The sequence below is a fragment of the Nematostella vectensis genome, chromosome 10, assembly GCF_932526225.1.
Source record: "Nematostella vectensis chromosome 10, jaNemVect1.1, whole genome shotgun sequence".
In the NCBI taxonomy this organism is placed as follows: domain Eukaryota; kingdom Metazoa; phylum Cnidaria; class Anthozoa; order Actiniaria; family Edwardsiidae; genus Nematostella; species Nematostella vectensis.
Window position 1 is genome coordinate 6,323,662 of NC_064043.1, and position 14,380 is coordinate 6,338,041.

The window sequence follows — 14,380 nt, forward strand, 5'->3', positions numbered from 1 at the left end:
GCTTGAATGACGACGAATACGATATTCCCAGCGCATAACGAGTTACCTGCTGTACTGTCGAGTTGCCTGCTATATGTTTTTATTAAAGTAAATCACGAATAAATACCAAACAGTGAACATTTAACAACGACGAATACGATATTCCCAGCGCATAACGAGTTACCTGCTGTACTGTAGAGTTGCCTGCTATATGTTTTTATTAAAGTAAATCATGTACAAATACGAAAAAGTGAAGCTTCAATAACGGCGAATACGATATTCCCAGTGCATAACGAGTTACCTGCTGTACTGTCGAGTTGCCTGCTATATGTTTTTATTAAAGTAAATCACGTACAAATTCCAAAAAAGTGAAGCTTGAATGACGACGAATACGATATTCCCAGCGCATAACGAGTTACCTGCTTGTCGAGTTGCCTGCTATATGTTTTTATTAAAGTAAATCACGTATAAATACCAAAAAGTGAACATTTAACAACGACGAATACGATATTCCCAGCGCATAACGAGTTACCTGCTGTACTGTCGAGTTGCCTGCTATATGTTTTTATTAAAGTAAATCACGTACAAATTCCAAAAAAGTGAAGCTTGAATGACGACGAATACGATATTCCCAGCGCATAACAAGTTACCTGCTGTACTGTCGAGTTGCCTGCTATATGTTTTTATTAAAGTAAATCACGTATAAATGACAAAAAATTAACATTTAACAACGACGAATACGATATTCAAAGCGCATAATGAGTTACCTGCTGTACTGTCGAGTTGCCTGCTATATGTTTTTATTAGAGTAAATCACTTACAACTGCCTAAGAAGTGAAGCTTAAACAACGGAGAATACAATATTACCAGTGCATAACGAGTTACCTGCTGTACTGTCAAGTTGCCTGCTATATGTTTTTATTAAAGTAAATCACGTACAAATTCCAAAAAAGTAAAGCTTGAATGACGACGAATACGATATTCCCAGTGCATAACGAGTTACCTGCTGTACTGTCGAGTTGCCTGCTATATGTTTTTATTAAAGTAAATCATGTACAAATACGAAAAAGTGAAGCTTCAATAACGACGAATGCGATATTCCCAGTGCATAACGAGTTACCTGCTGTACTGTCGAGTTGCCTGCTATATGTTTTTATTAAAGTAAATCATGTACAAATAAGAAAAAGTGAAGCATCAGATAACGACGAATACGATATTCCCAGTGCATAACGAGTTACCTGCTGTACTGTCGAGTTGCCTGCTATATGTTTTTATTAAAGTAAATCACGTACAAATTCCAAAAAAGTGAAGCTTGAATGACGACGAATACGATATTCCCAGCGCATAACGAGTTACCTGCTGTACTGTCGAGTTGCCTGCTATATGTTTTTATTAAAGTAAATCACGTATAAATACCAAAAAGTGAACATTTAACAACGACGAATACGATATTCCCAGCGCATAACGAGTTACCTGCTGTACTGTCGAGTTGCCTGCTATATGTTTTTATTAAAGTAAATCACGTACAAATTCCAAAAAAGTGAAGCTTGAATGACGACGAATACGATATTCCCAGCGCATAACGAGTTAGCTGCTGTACTATTGAGTTGCCTGCTATATGTTTTTATTAAAGTAAATCACGTATAAATGCCAATAAGTGAAGCTGTAACAACAACGAATACAATATTCCCAGTGTATAACGAGTTACCTGCTGTACTGTCGAGTTGCCTGTTATATGTTTTTGTTCGAGTAAATTACGTACAAATGCCAAAAAGTGAACATTTAAATCTGGTATTCGTACCGAGGCTGCTGTGTGGGGTTATAAAATGTATGGTGATAGACGTTAGTGTGTGGGTTAAAGTGTGCAATTATGGCTATTATATATGGTGTATTGCATTGGGGATGTTAGTTAAGAGTTGTGGCTATAAATGAAATGTAGAAAACGGGCTTGGAGTTAGGGCAGAACAGTGTATTTGACCTTTGAACGAGGGTGATAATTACCTGTTGATAATTTCCTGTGAGTGTAATGTGAGCTTGTGAAAAATCAAGTCAATAACAAGACCGGTGAGGAATAATATCTGAAAGCGTGCAGGGGACAAATCAATGATGGCAAATAGAAGATAGATAGTGGTTATATAAGTATTGGACAGTTGGCTCCTTGAGTATGGGTTTTTATATTGTGTCGTGTAGAGAGAGAGTTTGTTAGGATTCGCGCTCTAGGTTAGTGACTGATAATCGATGAGCTTAAGCGATGGCCCATATCGAGCAAAAATAATACGCGTAGATAAGGCAGAGAACCGGTAGGAATTACAGTGCAGGTTAAGATGTGTAAATCACGTGCAAGTGCCAAAAGTGAACATTTAACAACGACGAATACGATATTTCCAGTATATGTTTCTATTCGAGTTAATCACTTACAAATGCCAAAAAAGTGAAGCTTTAATAACGACGAATACGATATTCCCAGTGCATCACGAGTTACCTGCTGTACTGTCAAGTTGCCTGCTAAAAGTTTTTATAAAAGTAAATCACGAAAACATTCCAAAAAAGTTAGGCTTTAATAACGACATACATAATTTGTCGTATTTCGAAAGTTTTGCACTGTTATTTCAGTCAGAACTCTAGATATCGACTTTTTTTCCCACGGTCACGTGATTGATGACGTCATGAGAATAACTAATACGGCGTTGTCTTCGTTATTACATTTGTACACTTAGGTTAAAGTTTGATGACTATCGGTAAAAAGGGGACGTAGATATCGCGACAATTGTGATGTAACGACTTGCCTGCTGGAACGTTCAACGTCACACAGTCACGTGATTAATAATATTTGATATCATACATGCATGAATATGTTTGTTGTACTTTTTGTACAATCGTGTCAAAATTTCGTGACAATCGGCCATATACCTCCCGAGATATTACACAAATCAACACATTTGAGTTGCCTGCTAACTTCACCGAGTTGCCTGCTGAGTTGCCTGCCAGCTTCACTATGGTCTCACTACCACAGTCAACAGTTCAATTAAGGGGGAATAAGGACCACCTTGCATTTATGAACAATCGAACAAGGGGGTCTTGTTAAAGAGACGAGATTCAATTACGTGCGAGAGTCGCGTTATCGTGCCTCTAGATGCAAAGGCTCTGTGAGCCAACTCGTGAATGCAAATGCCTATAAATAACTGTGTTGGGGTATGCGTGGATAATGTTTTAAGGGTGGGGCAGGGTGCGCCCCATGATTGGGACGGACTGGAAAGCACAAGAGAAAGAAAACCCTCTCACTTGAGAAAAGCACCCGAGTCAGAGCCAGGACTCGAACCCGATACACAGTGGTGAGAGGCCAGCGCGCTAACACGCTAAGCCACCCGTGCTTCCAGACACAGACTATGAACGAATTGGTCTATTTATCATAGTGCTTCCAGACACAGACTACAAATGAATAAGTCTATTCATACTTTGAAGGGAAAACTAATGAGCCATTGAATTATATCTTTTGCTGTTTATTACGGTAAAATACGCATTCGTTACTACCTCGATCAATTAATACATTAATTTGAGACTGGTTATTATTTGCGCGAAGCAAAAAATAGTTATAGAGAAATGGTATATAACTATGCGACTCAGTTTTTTTGGGTCATCGCGTGGGTACCCTGTGGTGTCGCCCGCCTTCACGTGGAGCCAGCACAATTTGCTGAGGTGACGTAAAACGTCACCTCAGTGAAATCATTATACAAGAATATATTTTAGCACTATCCGAGAATGCTACCTACTTAATAAAACCCCAAAAGGTACAGCCAAACTTACAATAATTTAGTTTTTAGTGTATTTACACTCACGGGAACCCTGCGTCTAATTTTTCCCGCGTTTTTGTTCTTCTAACTCGCGGCCGACACCATGAATATTGTTGATAAAGTTTTTGCATTATTTTCGTCGTGGCTCAAACCAAGAAAGAACCGACACATCTTAAAACGTTTATAATAAAAAGACGTACAAACGATGGACGGAAGGACAAACGATGTGTTTGGAAAAAGAAGGTAAGTAAGACTTCAATTTAAAAACTTCGTCATAGGTCAAAGTATGTGAGTAAACTGGAGGAAGTCTTTCAAAGCAATGGGACCGCTGTTCTTGTGTTTAACTTTTCCAATTTTTTTTTAGAAAAGTTCTTCTTTATGGAATGCTTTACTTAGAGAAAAACATAGCTGAGGAAACAATCATAACAAAACTAGTATAGATTCACTGGCTAAGAAAACCGGTACACAGCGAAGAATAGCTGTCAATACGAAAAAGGAGTATATTCAAGTAAGACTGGTGTAATACTTAGAATGTTTGGTAAAACGTCTCAAGCCAGCAGCTTACCTTAAATGAAGAGCATCCACGTCCATGCAACAAAAGCAAAACAAGGAAGAGTATTGATGGATGGCTAGCCATGGTAGACCGTCCCGACTAAATGAGTCAAAAGCCTTCAAGGTATCGATGGCTGGCTAGTCATGGTAGACTGGATAAGTCAAAGGAAATTAGGAAATTGAACCTTGTGATGTTGCTTTGGGAGCTTATGTGTTAGATCTAATGATGCAGCCATTGTATTCATTCTCTTATCAAAATATTTTTTACCTTTTTTAGAACGTTCTTTACTGAAGATCATTATGGTCTCAAGAAAATAAAAGAAAATGAAAAATAAAAGAATATCTTCCTCACTTTCTGCACATTTTTGTATCAAAATTTACTAAAATAATGAGATTTAAAACCAACACTGAGAAAAATATAAACTTTTTTTACTGTTTCGTATCAAAACGATTAGCTTGGTGTATAATAGAACGTCATAATTAGTTCAGTTGGTTACAAAATTAAACGCTAATGTACGCACGATGGACAACTGCATAGCATTATGCGTAGTTTTATTATAAACATTTTTTCGTCGCATATTGTAAAGAATGGCTGCTTGAAACCAAAGTGTTGGGGTCAATCCATAACTTCTTTTAAAGTAATAAAAATTACAAATGCCTAAAACCCAAAAGTAATAACTTATTTATAATTTTCGAATGGGAAACCTGTAACAAATATGAGCTTTTGAATGAATGAGAAAGAGATATCCAACCTAGTTTGTTTTTGCTAGAAAAAAGCCGAAAATGTCACATAAAAGGAATCTTATGCAAGGGCTTCTATTCATGTTTGAATGTTGAAGCCTTAAAATTGCCCACGAAGTTTTGTACTAAAAATATCCAGGCAAATACTAGAATTCTAGAAAAATTATATTGTTTAATATGTTATGATCTCGCAAATTCTTACAAAACTCTTGAGCTTTGAGTCCCGAATCTCAAACTCACGTATTCCCCAAATACTTCGCTTGTGTCCTCCTCAAGTTAACGTATCCCGACACATCTCGAGAAACCTTTTTTGAACCCTCTTAAAGCCGCATTGTCACCAGTTTACTTCCGGTCGATTACGTAACACAATCTCCGATGATTTTTAACGGAAAACGCGAAAAATATTTTAAAATATTGAAAGCGGTTTGTCTATTGCAAGTTTCTTCGAGGATGTGATTGATAATTTAGAGCGGATGGCATGTAAATATCTCGGATTCTAATAGATTCTTTTGTATTTTAACGGTCGAGGTTTCCGTCGGACCTCCGGAAGTGAACTGGTGACAATGCAGCTTTAAAAAAACATTATGTGATCTGACAAAGCACACTTAATGCCAGTGACAGATGTGTCAGTTTCGGAGCGGAAGTAATAGGTATGACTAAACTAAGATACTCGACTCGGTGGATGTTGTCAAAATATGAGAATATCACATTGAACTCTCCCAGCTGGGTAATTTTGCCCAGAGTAGAGGAATAGGAAACCAGCACGCAAGCGTTATTTCTGGGGAGTAGGGGTTGGGGGTGTCGAGGTATCTATCTCGAGGTATCTATCTATACTATATATAATACGCTAAGGAATTGACCACCTCATATAAAAAAAAAAAGGCTGAGCTAAAAACTCCAAAAACACGCCATTGCCGTAGAGGAGGTGTGCAAAATGGTTTTCATTTCAAGATTATACAGGATAGAAAAGTTCTAACTCACGCGTTTTTGTAAGCGAGAGGGTCACACTCGCAAAGGAACCATCTTTCACAGAAGCACAAAAATCATTTTTTTTCCCGCAGCAAAAAGGACTAATGACCTTCAGACCTCCGTGTCTCTCAAGAAAAGACACACTAAAAGTATACAATAATAAGTCTATCTCCAAAAATATCATCGTAGAGGAGAAATCTTATTCTAGATAATTTCGGAAGATGTGTAAACAAACCTTCGAGCGTGCGGAAAATCAAATCTTAAAAAGAATTCGAATAATTGCCGTAGTTTCATTGCATAGATAGATTAATTGTAGCTGAAAACACTACCGTCTTTTTATCGTTATTTAGAAAGGCATTATTCCTACCTCGAAAAGAAAGTAGATTCTTTAGCTCCATCGCACATAAAACAGTTTGCAAACAAGAAAACGGAAGCAAAGAGCTTTTACCTACTACAACTAGACTTTTGACATTTGAACAACTTTAATTCAATCCATTAAAGGACGGTGCATAAACGCTTATTTAATCACATCGAGATGGTGCACAACACTTCTTATTTTATCAGATCAATCTCGATATAAGAAGTTAGTACTCTTCGATTTTTTTAATAAAAGCAAAAGGTTTGTTCATGACTATTAGTGGGCGGTCATCTTGTGTTTTCAGACCCACTTTTATGTCACATCGATTTTCATTAAAAGTATGCAATCGACCACTAAATAACAGACTAAGCCAAAGAAAGCCAACGAAACGAGGATTCACGATCCACTCTCTTATTCACAAAACCCAACTGGCATGGTTTCAATTTGGTTGTCCGATTCCGGCCAAAAACATCATAAACAGGGTTCCCAACACGGATATAGGGAAAGGTGGAAATACTGAAATACGGGCGAAAGCGCCTTTTCACATTTTTATAAGGTAAATTAAATATGAGATAAATATATTGCGGACTCAAAAGGGAGGCATTTGTTTAATTAATGTTTACGACGACGCATACTATTCCCCTAAAACACCAGGAAGCCCATTACATTGCTTTTCGTCAATATATCATGGTTTATCACTAGTAGTAAAATATATTTAGAGCTCACCTTAGAAGTAACACCTATATCGAAAATGCAAAGGTTCAAGGCATACACCTATCTCAATAAAGGTTGTCAGTGCAAATGGCGATTGGCAAATGGCGTAACCACGCGTCTCATAGAATATGGATAAATCAAACCAACTATCCATTAAAAGTTACAAATGCTTTGCTCTGACATTACTGGACTTTATTTAACACCTTTAATTTAGCGAATATTGAGTACCCATAATCAGTTTACCATTTGCCATTCGCCAGTTGCACTGACAACCTTTTGTGAAATAAATGTATACTTATTATAAAAACGTTATTATTGTAAATGGCGATTGGAATATGAGAGTTTTAAAAAGGACGGTATTAAAATAGGTTTTAAACAATAAGAACCCTATTCTCTTTCATCAAATCCTGGTCGATGCAAATTTTTGTGAAGAGAATAACAAAATGGCTAATTTTATTTAAAAATCTCACTTGTACTTTAATGTTTTTATCACATCTGTTGACTCAAGTTTTCGTAGAAGCCCGATAGTCATTTCAATCTCTTTATCAAATAGTCAACAAAACTAAGCTTATATCCCATCATTTAACAAAACTAAGCTTTTTTTCCATCATTCTAGCTTTTCATTCGTCGTCTGTATACTTTTAAGACCATTAAATGTATACAGGCGGCCCTTAAGTTGCGTGGAACAAAAAGACAAGACGTCACCAAAATAAAGTGCATCTGTTATCCTCTCAGAGCGTTTCGAAAAAAAGTCAACTTCTATGCCATTGGCACAATGATTTGTTGATATTAGAAAGTCCCGAACGCCAATGAAAAAAATCCATAAGTTTAGACAGCTGCCTAGATGCAGAGCAAATCCAAGTTTTTTTTTAAACCCCATCATTTCAATGAAATAAAGGGAAAAGTTTTATTTTATCTGCGAATGTTTAGTTCCTACAAGTGTAACCCAATTTCAGGGCGCAGTGACGACACATCCTAGATATCCTACTCCACACCTGAATAAAGGGCAACAAGGCACAGTTATACCGTCTAGAGTTCAAAACTTATGAATAACTAACAAGTACAGATTGCAAGCTTTTAGCGCTCTTCAATAAACGACAAGAGCGATGAATGAAAGCGTTGTGAATACTGAAGTATGCAGACTCTTCGTTATACCATCCTACACCACCAACACAACAAACGAGTTATTCACAGTCACAGCGATCGTCAACTGTGTCCTCAACAGTGCCATCGCCTTGTCGGCACTCCTGACGAACATCGCTATTTTACTAGCATTTGGGCGCGAGCCCAATTTACGTAGCAACGCTAACTTCTTACTAGCCTGGCTAGCCCTGACCGATGTTTTGGTTGGAGCTGTGGTACAGCCTTTGAACATTGTGCTTCATATAGCAGTGCTGCAAGGCAAATATTTTTGCGATGTGACGGCTGCATTCGACGCAACGAAGTTCCTAACGTCGATGATGTCTGTGGTAACTGCGCTCCTGATCAGTGTAGATCGCTGCTTGACAGTCTCGCTACCCTTCAAGTACGCCATCCTCGTCACCACCAAGAGAATCACTATTGTACTCATCAGTTGCTGGGGGTTCTGGACCGTCATCGTCGCTTCTTGGACGCTTGGCGTTGCGGGCGCCATCTTGCAACTTAGTTGCATCGTCCTTCTCATATTGACATTTGTAATTCTAGCAGGGATTTATACAAAAATGGCACAACTGGCGCAACGTCATCGCAACCAAATTGCATCCCAGAGCCGGGCAACCCAGAGCAAGATGATCACAGAGACAAAGCAGCACAAAGCTATCAAAACGGCGATGTACGTGATAGGTGCCATGGTGGTATGCTACCTGCCCATAATGGTGGTGGTAATAATCGACATGTTAGTTGTCATGCAAGAAGAAGTAAGATATGTCACCGTCTCCCTCGCGGAAACATTAGTATTCCTCAACTCTAGCCTTAACCCTGCAATCTACTGTCTCAGAAGTCAAGAGGTCAGACAAGCGGTTTTGAGACTAGTGATTAAAAAGGGGAGGGGGCAGAGTTTCAGATCCAATTATGCTAGTGCCACTACTGGGTACCCACTACAACCAATCAGGTCGGGTGATATATCACCATCTCAGCAGAAATCAGTAGAGTCCACAACAGGAAAACAACAACACCAACAACAGGAAGCTGGTTGAGATACGAGGTACCCGCTATACTCTTTCAAGTCATGTGATCTATCACCTTTCAGGAGAAATCAAGCAGTTCAACAGAGTTTCATCATTACATATGTCATTTAAGATACCGGGTATACCCACAACAATATCTACAACCACCTCAAAAGTAATCATTCCACACGATCATGAACTGAACTGAAGATCGGGATTTGAAGGATACCATCCGATTAAACGAGCTCCAAATCCGCTGCACAGCCTTGCAACTCCGTGCCAAAAACTAGGAGTGGTCAAAGGTATGCACTTCTACGCGATACGAGGTTTGCGACTTGCGAGCTGACGGTAATGGCCTTGGGACACAACATTGCCTAGCACAGGAGTTGTCCTTAAATTAGTTGTTGACTAAGGCATATACCATAGACACCGAAAAATGGCACATCGTTGCATACGAATTCAATAGTTAATGTATAATCACCTCGCTGAATAAGCTTTTTTTCACTATAATTCCTACTTTAAAATACGCTAGTCAGCCATAACCTTAAGAATAGCTATGATTCAATATTACATGACAAATTATGTGAAGAAATCTCGAAATCATCCAACTAATCATCTTAAACAACAGATTGTTCATTTTCCAAATCTAATAGATGATGGGTTTGCCAAAATCGAAAAAGGCGGCTAACAGAAACTATTTAATTCCCTCTTATTATCACAGTATTGTAGGCATAATAACAAATTAGATCCTGCAGTTGTTAGTTTTTTTTTTTGTGAATATCAGCTCGTTCAAAGTGGCACATTCCTTGAGAATGCAATGTGCTAAGTGTTATAGATTATACTATTGCACAGTAAAAGTACAGGGAATTCAGCAATGTTTACATAATGAGTCATTTTCGAACGCTTAAACCAAACTCCCTGCTTAAACATAACACCAATCAAAACAAAATGTGTTTAATGAGATCTAAACATAAATTTACAATCTAAATAAATTATAAACTTCAATAACTATCAATACAAATATAATCTATGGAAAATGTTTTTCCGAAATGTGGTTTTTGCAAATAATCTCGTGTGATTTCTTTATAAACTGGAACAAGACACAACAATTTATATCTTTCATAACTAGACATAACAAGTAAACTCTTTTCGGGAGTCCCTTGATCTGAAAGTAACGCGTTACTTCTCGCTGAATCGGCAATTTTCGGGAATATCCCGTAAGTTTTAAAAGCAGCTTAGAGAATCACTCGATACCCTTGGGTGACTTGGCAAGTACTCGTGTGTGACTCGGTAAGTAATCGTATGTCACACGGTACGTAAACGTGTGGCCTAGACTAGTAATCGTATGAGACTCGGTAAGTATTCGTAAGTACTCGGTAAGTAATCGTGTGTGACTCGGTAACTACTTGTAGGTAACTCGGTTATCAAGACGTGACTATCTAACCGACATTTTAAGTTCAACAACCGAAGTGCCTTTAATTGTTTTTGCTTGGGGCTGTCTTTTCACTTCCTCTTCTCCTCGTTTCTGCCCTTTTTTCTATTCCCACCTCGCTTCCTTTGCCTTCGACCTGAGCGACCACGCCTAACGCCACTTGGTGCCAGTTCTTCCGGTTCCTCCTCGTCCCAGTCCTCGCCCTGTTCAGCCTCATCGGCCTCCGCTGGTCCACCTTTGTTTACTACATCTAATGCACAATCAGAGATAACGTGAAAACGATGCTTGATTGTGGTACAAAGATGAACGATGAGATTATGAAAATTTTAACAAGCAGTAGAACAACTGTAAAAGTATCCGAGTAATTGGAATAAAATATTTTTGATGTCATTGATCTTGTTTTAAATGTTGTGATGGACGCAACCAAAGTTTATTTTGATAGCCATTTAAAGAATCAAACTCAGCCATATGTTGTTGTTTACATTTTAAAACACCATGATCGATTTGCAAGGAAACTTCTAAATAACCAACTTCATTCATTCATTTTTTTATTTTGCACTATTTTGAATAAGATAAAGAATATTTGGATACAGGTAGAAAAAAGGGGAAGTTAACTATTTACGGTACTTAAGAAGAAAAAAAAATTTAAGGTGCGCAGTGACCATAGAAGCATAAGCTTTCGAGATGGTCACTGCCACAGTCAGATTTCGAGGGTCTTACAGGATATTATTATAATATTATTATAATATTATTATTATTATTATTTTTTTTTTTTTTTTTACAATATATAATATATACATAAACAAAATATAATATTTTAGAGTGAGGAAAAGTAAATCTGGCCAGGGTGGATCAATATTAATTCTGATTATTTAATAAATGCAATTTCAGTTGTTCTATGAAGGAATTGTAAGGTAAGGACTTAATGCAATTTGGTATTTTTTCCCAAAATCTAGAAGACATGGCTGTAAATTTAGTTAATCCATAATTGGTTTTGGAAGCTGGCCTAAAGAGATTGCCTTTGGAAGCATATCTGGTATTATGTGAGTGAACTTGAGTGGCAGGCAGGATTAGATTACATAATGGCTTAGGCATAGTATCAGGAAAGTGTTGGAGCTTATAAACAAGAGATGATATCCTTAGATTATGTATGTTATCAAGATTCAGGATCCTAAGCAGTTGGTAATAATTCGATGGACTTTCCCTTTGGGGAGCAAAGAAAATAGAGCGAATGCATTTATTCTGCTTCGTTTTGATAGGGCGAAGCCGTGTTTGGCTTGCCGAGCCCCAGCTCATTATACCATAAGAAATATATGGGTAAATTAAATTATAGTATAGTTGTGTTAAAGTAGTCAGGGGAAGAAAATAACGTAACTTGGAAATGATTCCAAGATTTTTTGCGAGGCATTTATTAACATGATTTAGTTGTGAATTCCATTTGAGATGTTCATCAATAAAGACACCTAAGTATTTTATGTTGTTAGTATTCTTTATACCATATGCTGTTAAGTCAATAGAAACACTTTTTCTGGGGGAGGTGACAGTGATATGATGAGTTTTCTTAAAATTAATGGACAACTTATTAGCGTTACAGTATTTGATGACATTGTCTAATTCACTATTAACAGTGGTTTCTAAATCTTTGGGGTTTTTTGAAGTATAAAATAGATTTGTATCATCTGCAAATATTCTAAATTTCAGTTTCTTAGAAGAGTTGGGGAGATCATTAATATATAAGAGGAATAATAAGGGACCAAGGGTAGATCCTTGAGGAACTCCGCAAGAGATTGGTAGCATAGATGATTCCGCATTGCCAATTTTGACAAACTGATGACGATTAGAGAGATAACTAGAAAACCATTTTGCGGGGGTTCCCCTGACTCCATATTTGTACATTTTAGCTAATAAGATGTCGTGGTTAATAGTATCAAATGCCTTTGAAAAATCTAAGAAAATAGCACATGTAGTCATACCTTGGTCAATAGAAGACTTGAGGGTCTCAACAGTTTCTAATATGGCATGTTCGGTTGAATGGCCTTTCCGAAATCCAAATTGAAATTCAAATAAAATTTTATGTTTTTCAAGAAAAAAAATCAGCTGGTTGTAGATAAGCTTCTCAAGAATCTTGCTAAATGAACAGATTATTGATATTGGTCTATAATTCCCTGGTTCAGTGGCATCCCCACTTTTATATATAGGAGTAACCCTTGAGATTTTGAAAATATCAGGGACTTCACCACTTGCTATAGATTCATTATAAATGGCAGTAAAGGGAGAGGCTAGGATGGATGCTGACAATTTTATAAATTTATTAGGAATAGTAATATATGATTTATTTTCATTAAGAGATGCAAAAAGTAAAAAAACCTGTGCTTCTGAAACTGGAGACATAACAAAAGAAGAAGTTGTAGATTGTTTAATATAGGATGTAGGAGATATGGATTTGTCATCTTTAATTTGGGAAGCTAGATTGGTTCCTACATTTGTAAAAAATTTGTTCAACTGATCAGCAATATCAGAAGGATTGGTAAACGACCTATTTCCTGAAGTAATGCGACTAGGAGCACTTTGCCCCTTTGTTTTCCTTTGTATCAGCTTGCCGATTAATTTCCAGGTAGCTTTGAGGTTGTTTTTACAGCTAATAAATTGAGAATGGAAATATTCCTTTTTACTTTTGTTGAGAAGATGTGATAAAGTATTAGAATATTGCTTGTATGCTATTACTTTTTCTTGGTTTTTGCTAAAAAAGTGACTTCGGTACATTTTTTGCTTGTGCTTTATTGATTTTAAGATGCCATTGGTAATCCATGGTTTACTAAGTTGTCTTTTTTTTGCACGAGAGGCAATTTTCATTGGTGCATGTTTATCGATAACAGAATGGATGGCATGAATTGTGTCTTCAGTTTTTTCATTTAATGTTTTAGTTGATTGGTGAAGGGAATTCCAATCAAGCTGGTTCATATCATACAAGAAATTTTCACTATTAAATTTAGAAAAATCTCTAAAACTTTGCTGTTCACAAGTTTTCTTGAGATGGGACTTAAAGGTGCAGAAAATGGGCAGATGGTCAGAGATATCAACTGTGAGAATACCAGGAGTGACATGGGAAATGGGACAATTAGTGTAGATATGATCAATCAGTGTGGCAGTGTGACTGGTTATACGAGTAGGCTTAGTTATAATTGGCATTAAGCCATTAGAGAAAAGCATATCGAGGTATTCATCAGTCTGGAAATGGGAATTAGCTTTCAAAAAATCTATATTTATATCGCCACACAGGAATAAGTCAACTTTGTTTGGGTCAATAGATTTGATTATGTTATCTAACTGAATTGTAAATTCATTAAGATTATCTGTGGGATGTCTATAAATACAACCTACAATAATATTTTTCTTATTTTTCCCATTTTCAATCTCACACCAAGTTGATTCAACTAAATCCATGTCAAGTTTTATATCTTCACGGGGTATAGCATTTAAAGAATTGTTAATATATAAGGCAGAGCCACCAGCATTGGTTTTAGAGTCATTGTGAAAAAAATTGTAATTTTTAAAATTTATGTTCTTAACAGAATAATCATTTAGTTTAGTCTCAGTGACAGCAATAATTTGAGGCTTGGAATCAATTAAATATAAAATATCTTCAAGGAGGTCAAAATTCTTAGACATCCTCGAAAACATATTTATATCATATCATAAC

General features: G+C 36.8%; 2 protein-coding genes and 1 long non-coding RNA gene across 4 annotated transcripts in view; 2 read left to right on the forward strand and 1 right to left on the reverse strand.

Annotated features, from left to right (window-relative positions):
* Positions 1-3,772: 3,772 nt before the first annotated feature.
* On the forward strand, positions 3,773-5,068 carry LOC116604607. The gene is made up of 2 exons (XR_004291138.2): positions 3,773-4,013; positions 4,135-5,068. It is a non-coding gene; the product is annotated as an uncharacterized LOC116604607 (long non-coding RNA).
* A 2,470-nt stretch (positions 5,069-7,538) lies between these two features.
* Positions 7,539-10,287, forward strand: LOC5522079 (trace amine-associated receptor 4). Its single transcript, XM_001641794.3, has one exon. The coding sequence runs from the start codon at positions 8,211-8,213 to the stop codon at positions 9,276-9,278; it is 1,068 nt and encodes a 355-aa protein (XP_001641844.1). The 5' UTR covers positions 7,539-8,210; the 3' UTR covers positions 9,279-10,287.
* The window catches only part of LOC5521964 (TPR and ankyrin repeat-containing protein 1), a 29,926-nt gene continuing 25,732 nt past the window's right edge, over positions 10,187-14,380 (reverse strand). For both annotated transcript variants that reach the window (XM_048733167.1, XM_048733168.1), the window contains exon 26: positions 10,187-10,930. In XM_048733167.1, the coding sequence (XP_048589124.1) occupies positions 10,752-10,930 (179 nt within the window). In that variant the 3' untranslated portion in view covers positions 10,187-10,751. The remainder of the gene's footprint in view (positions 10,931-14,380) is intronic.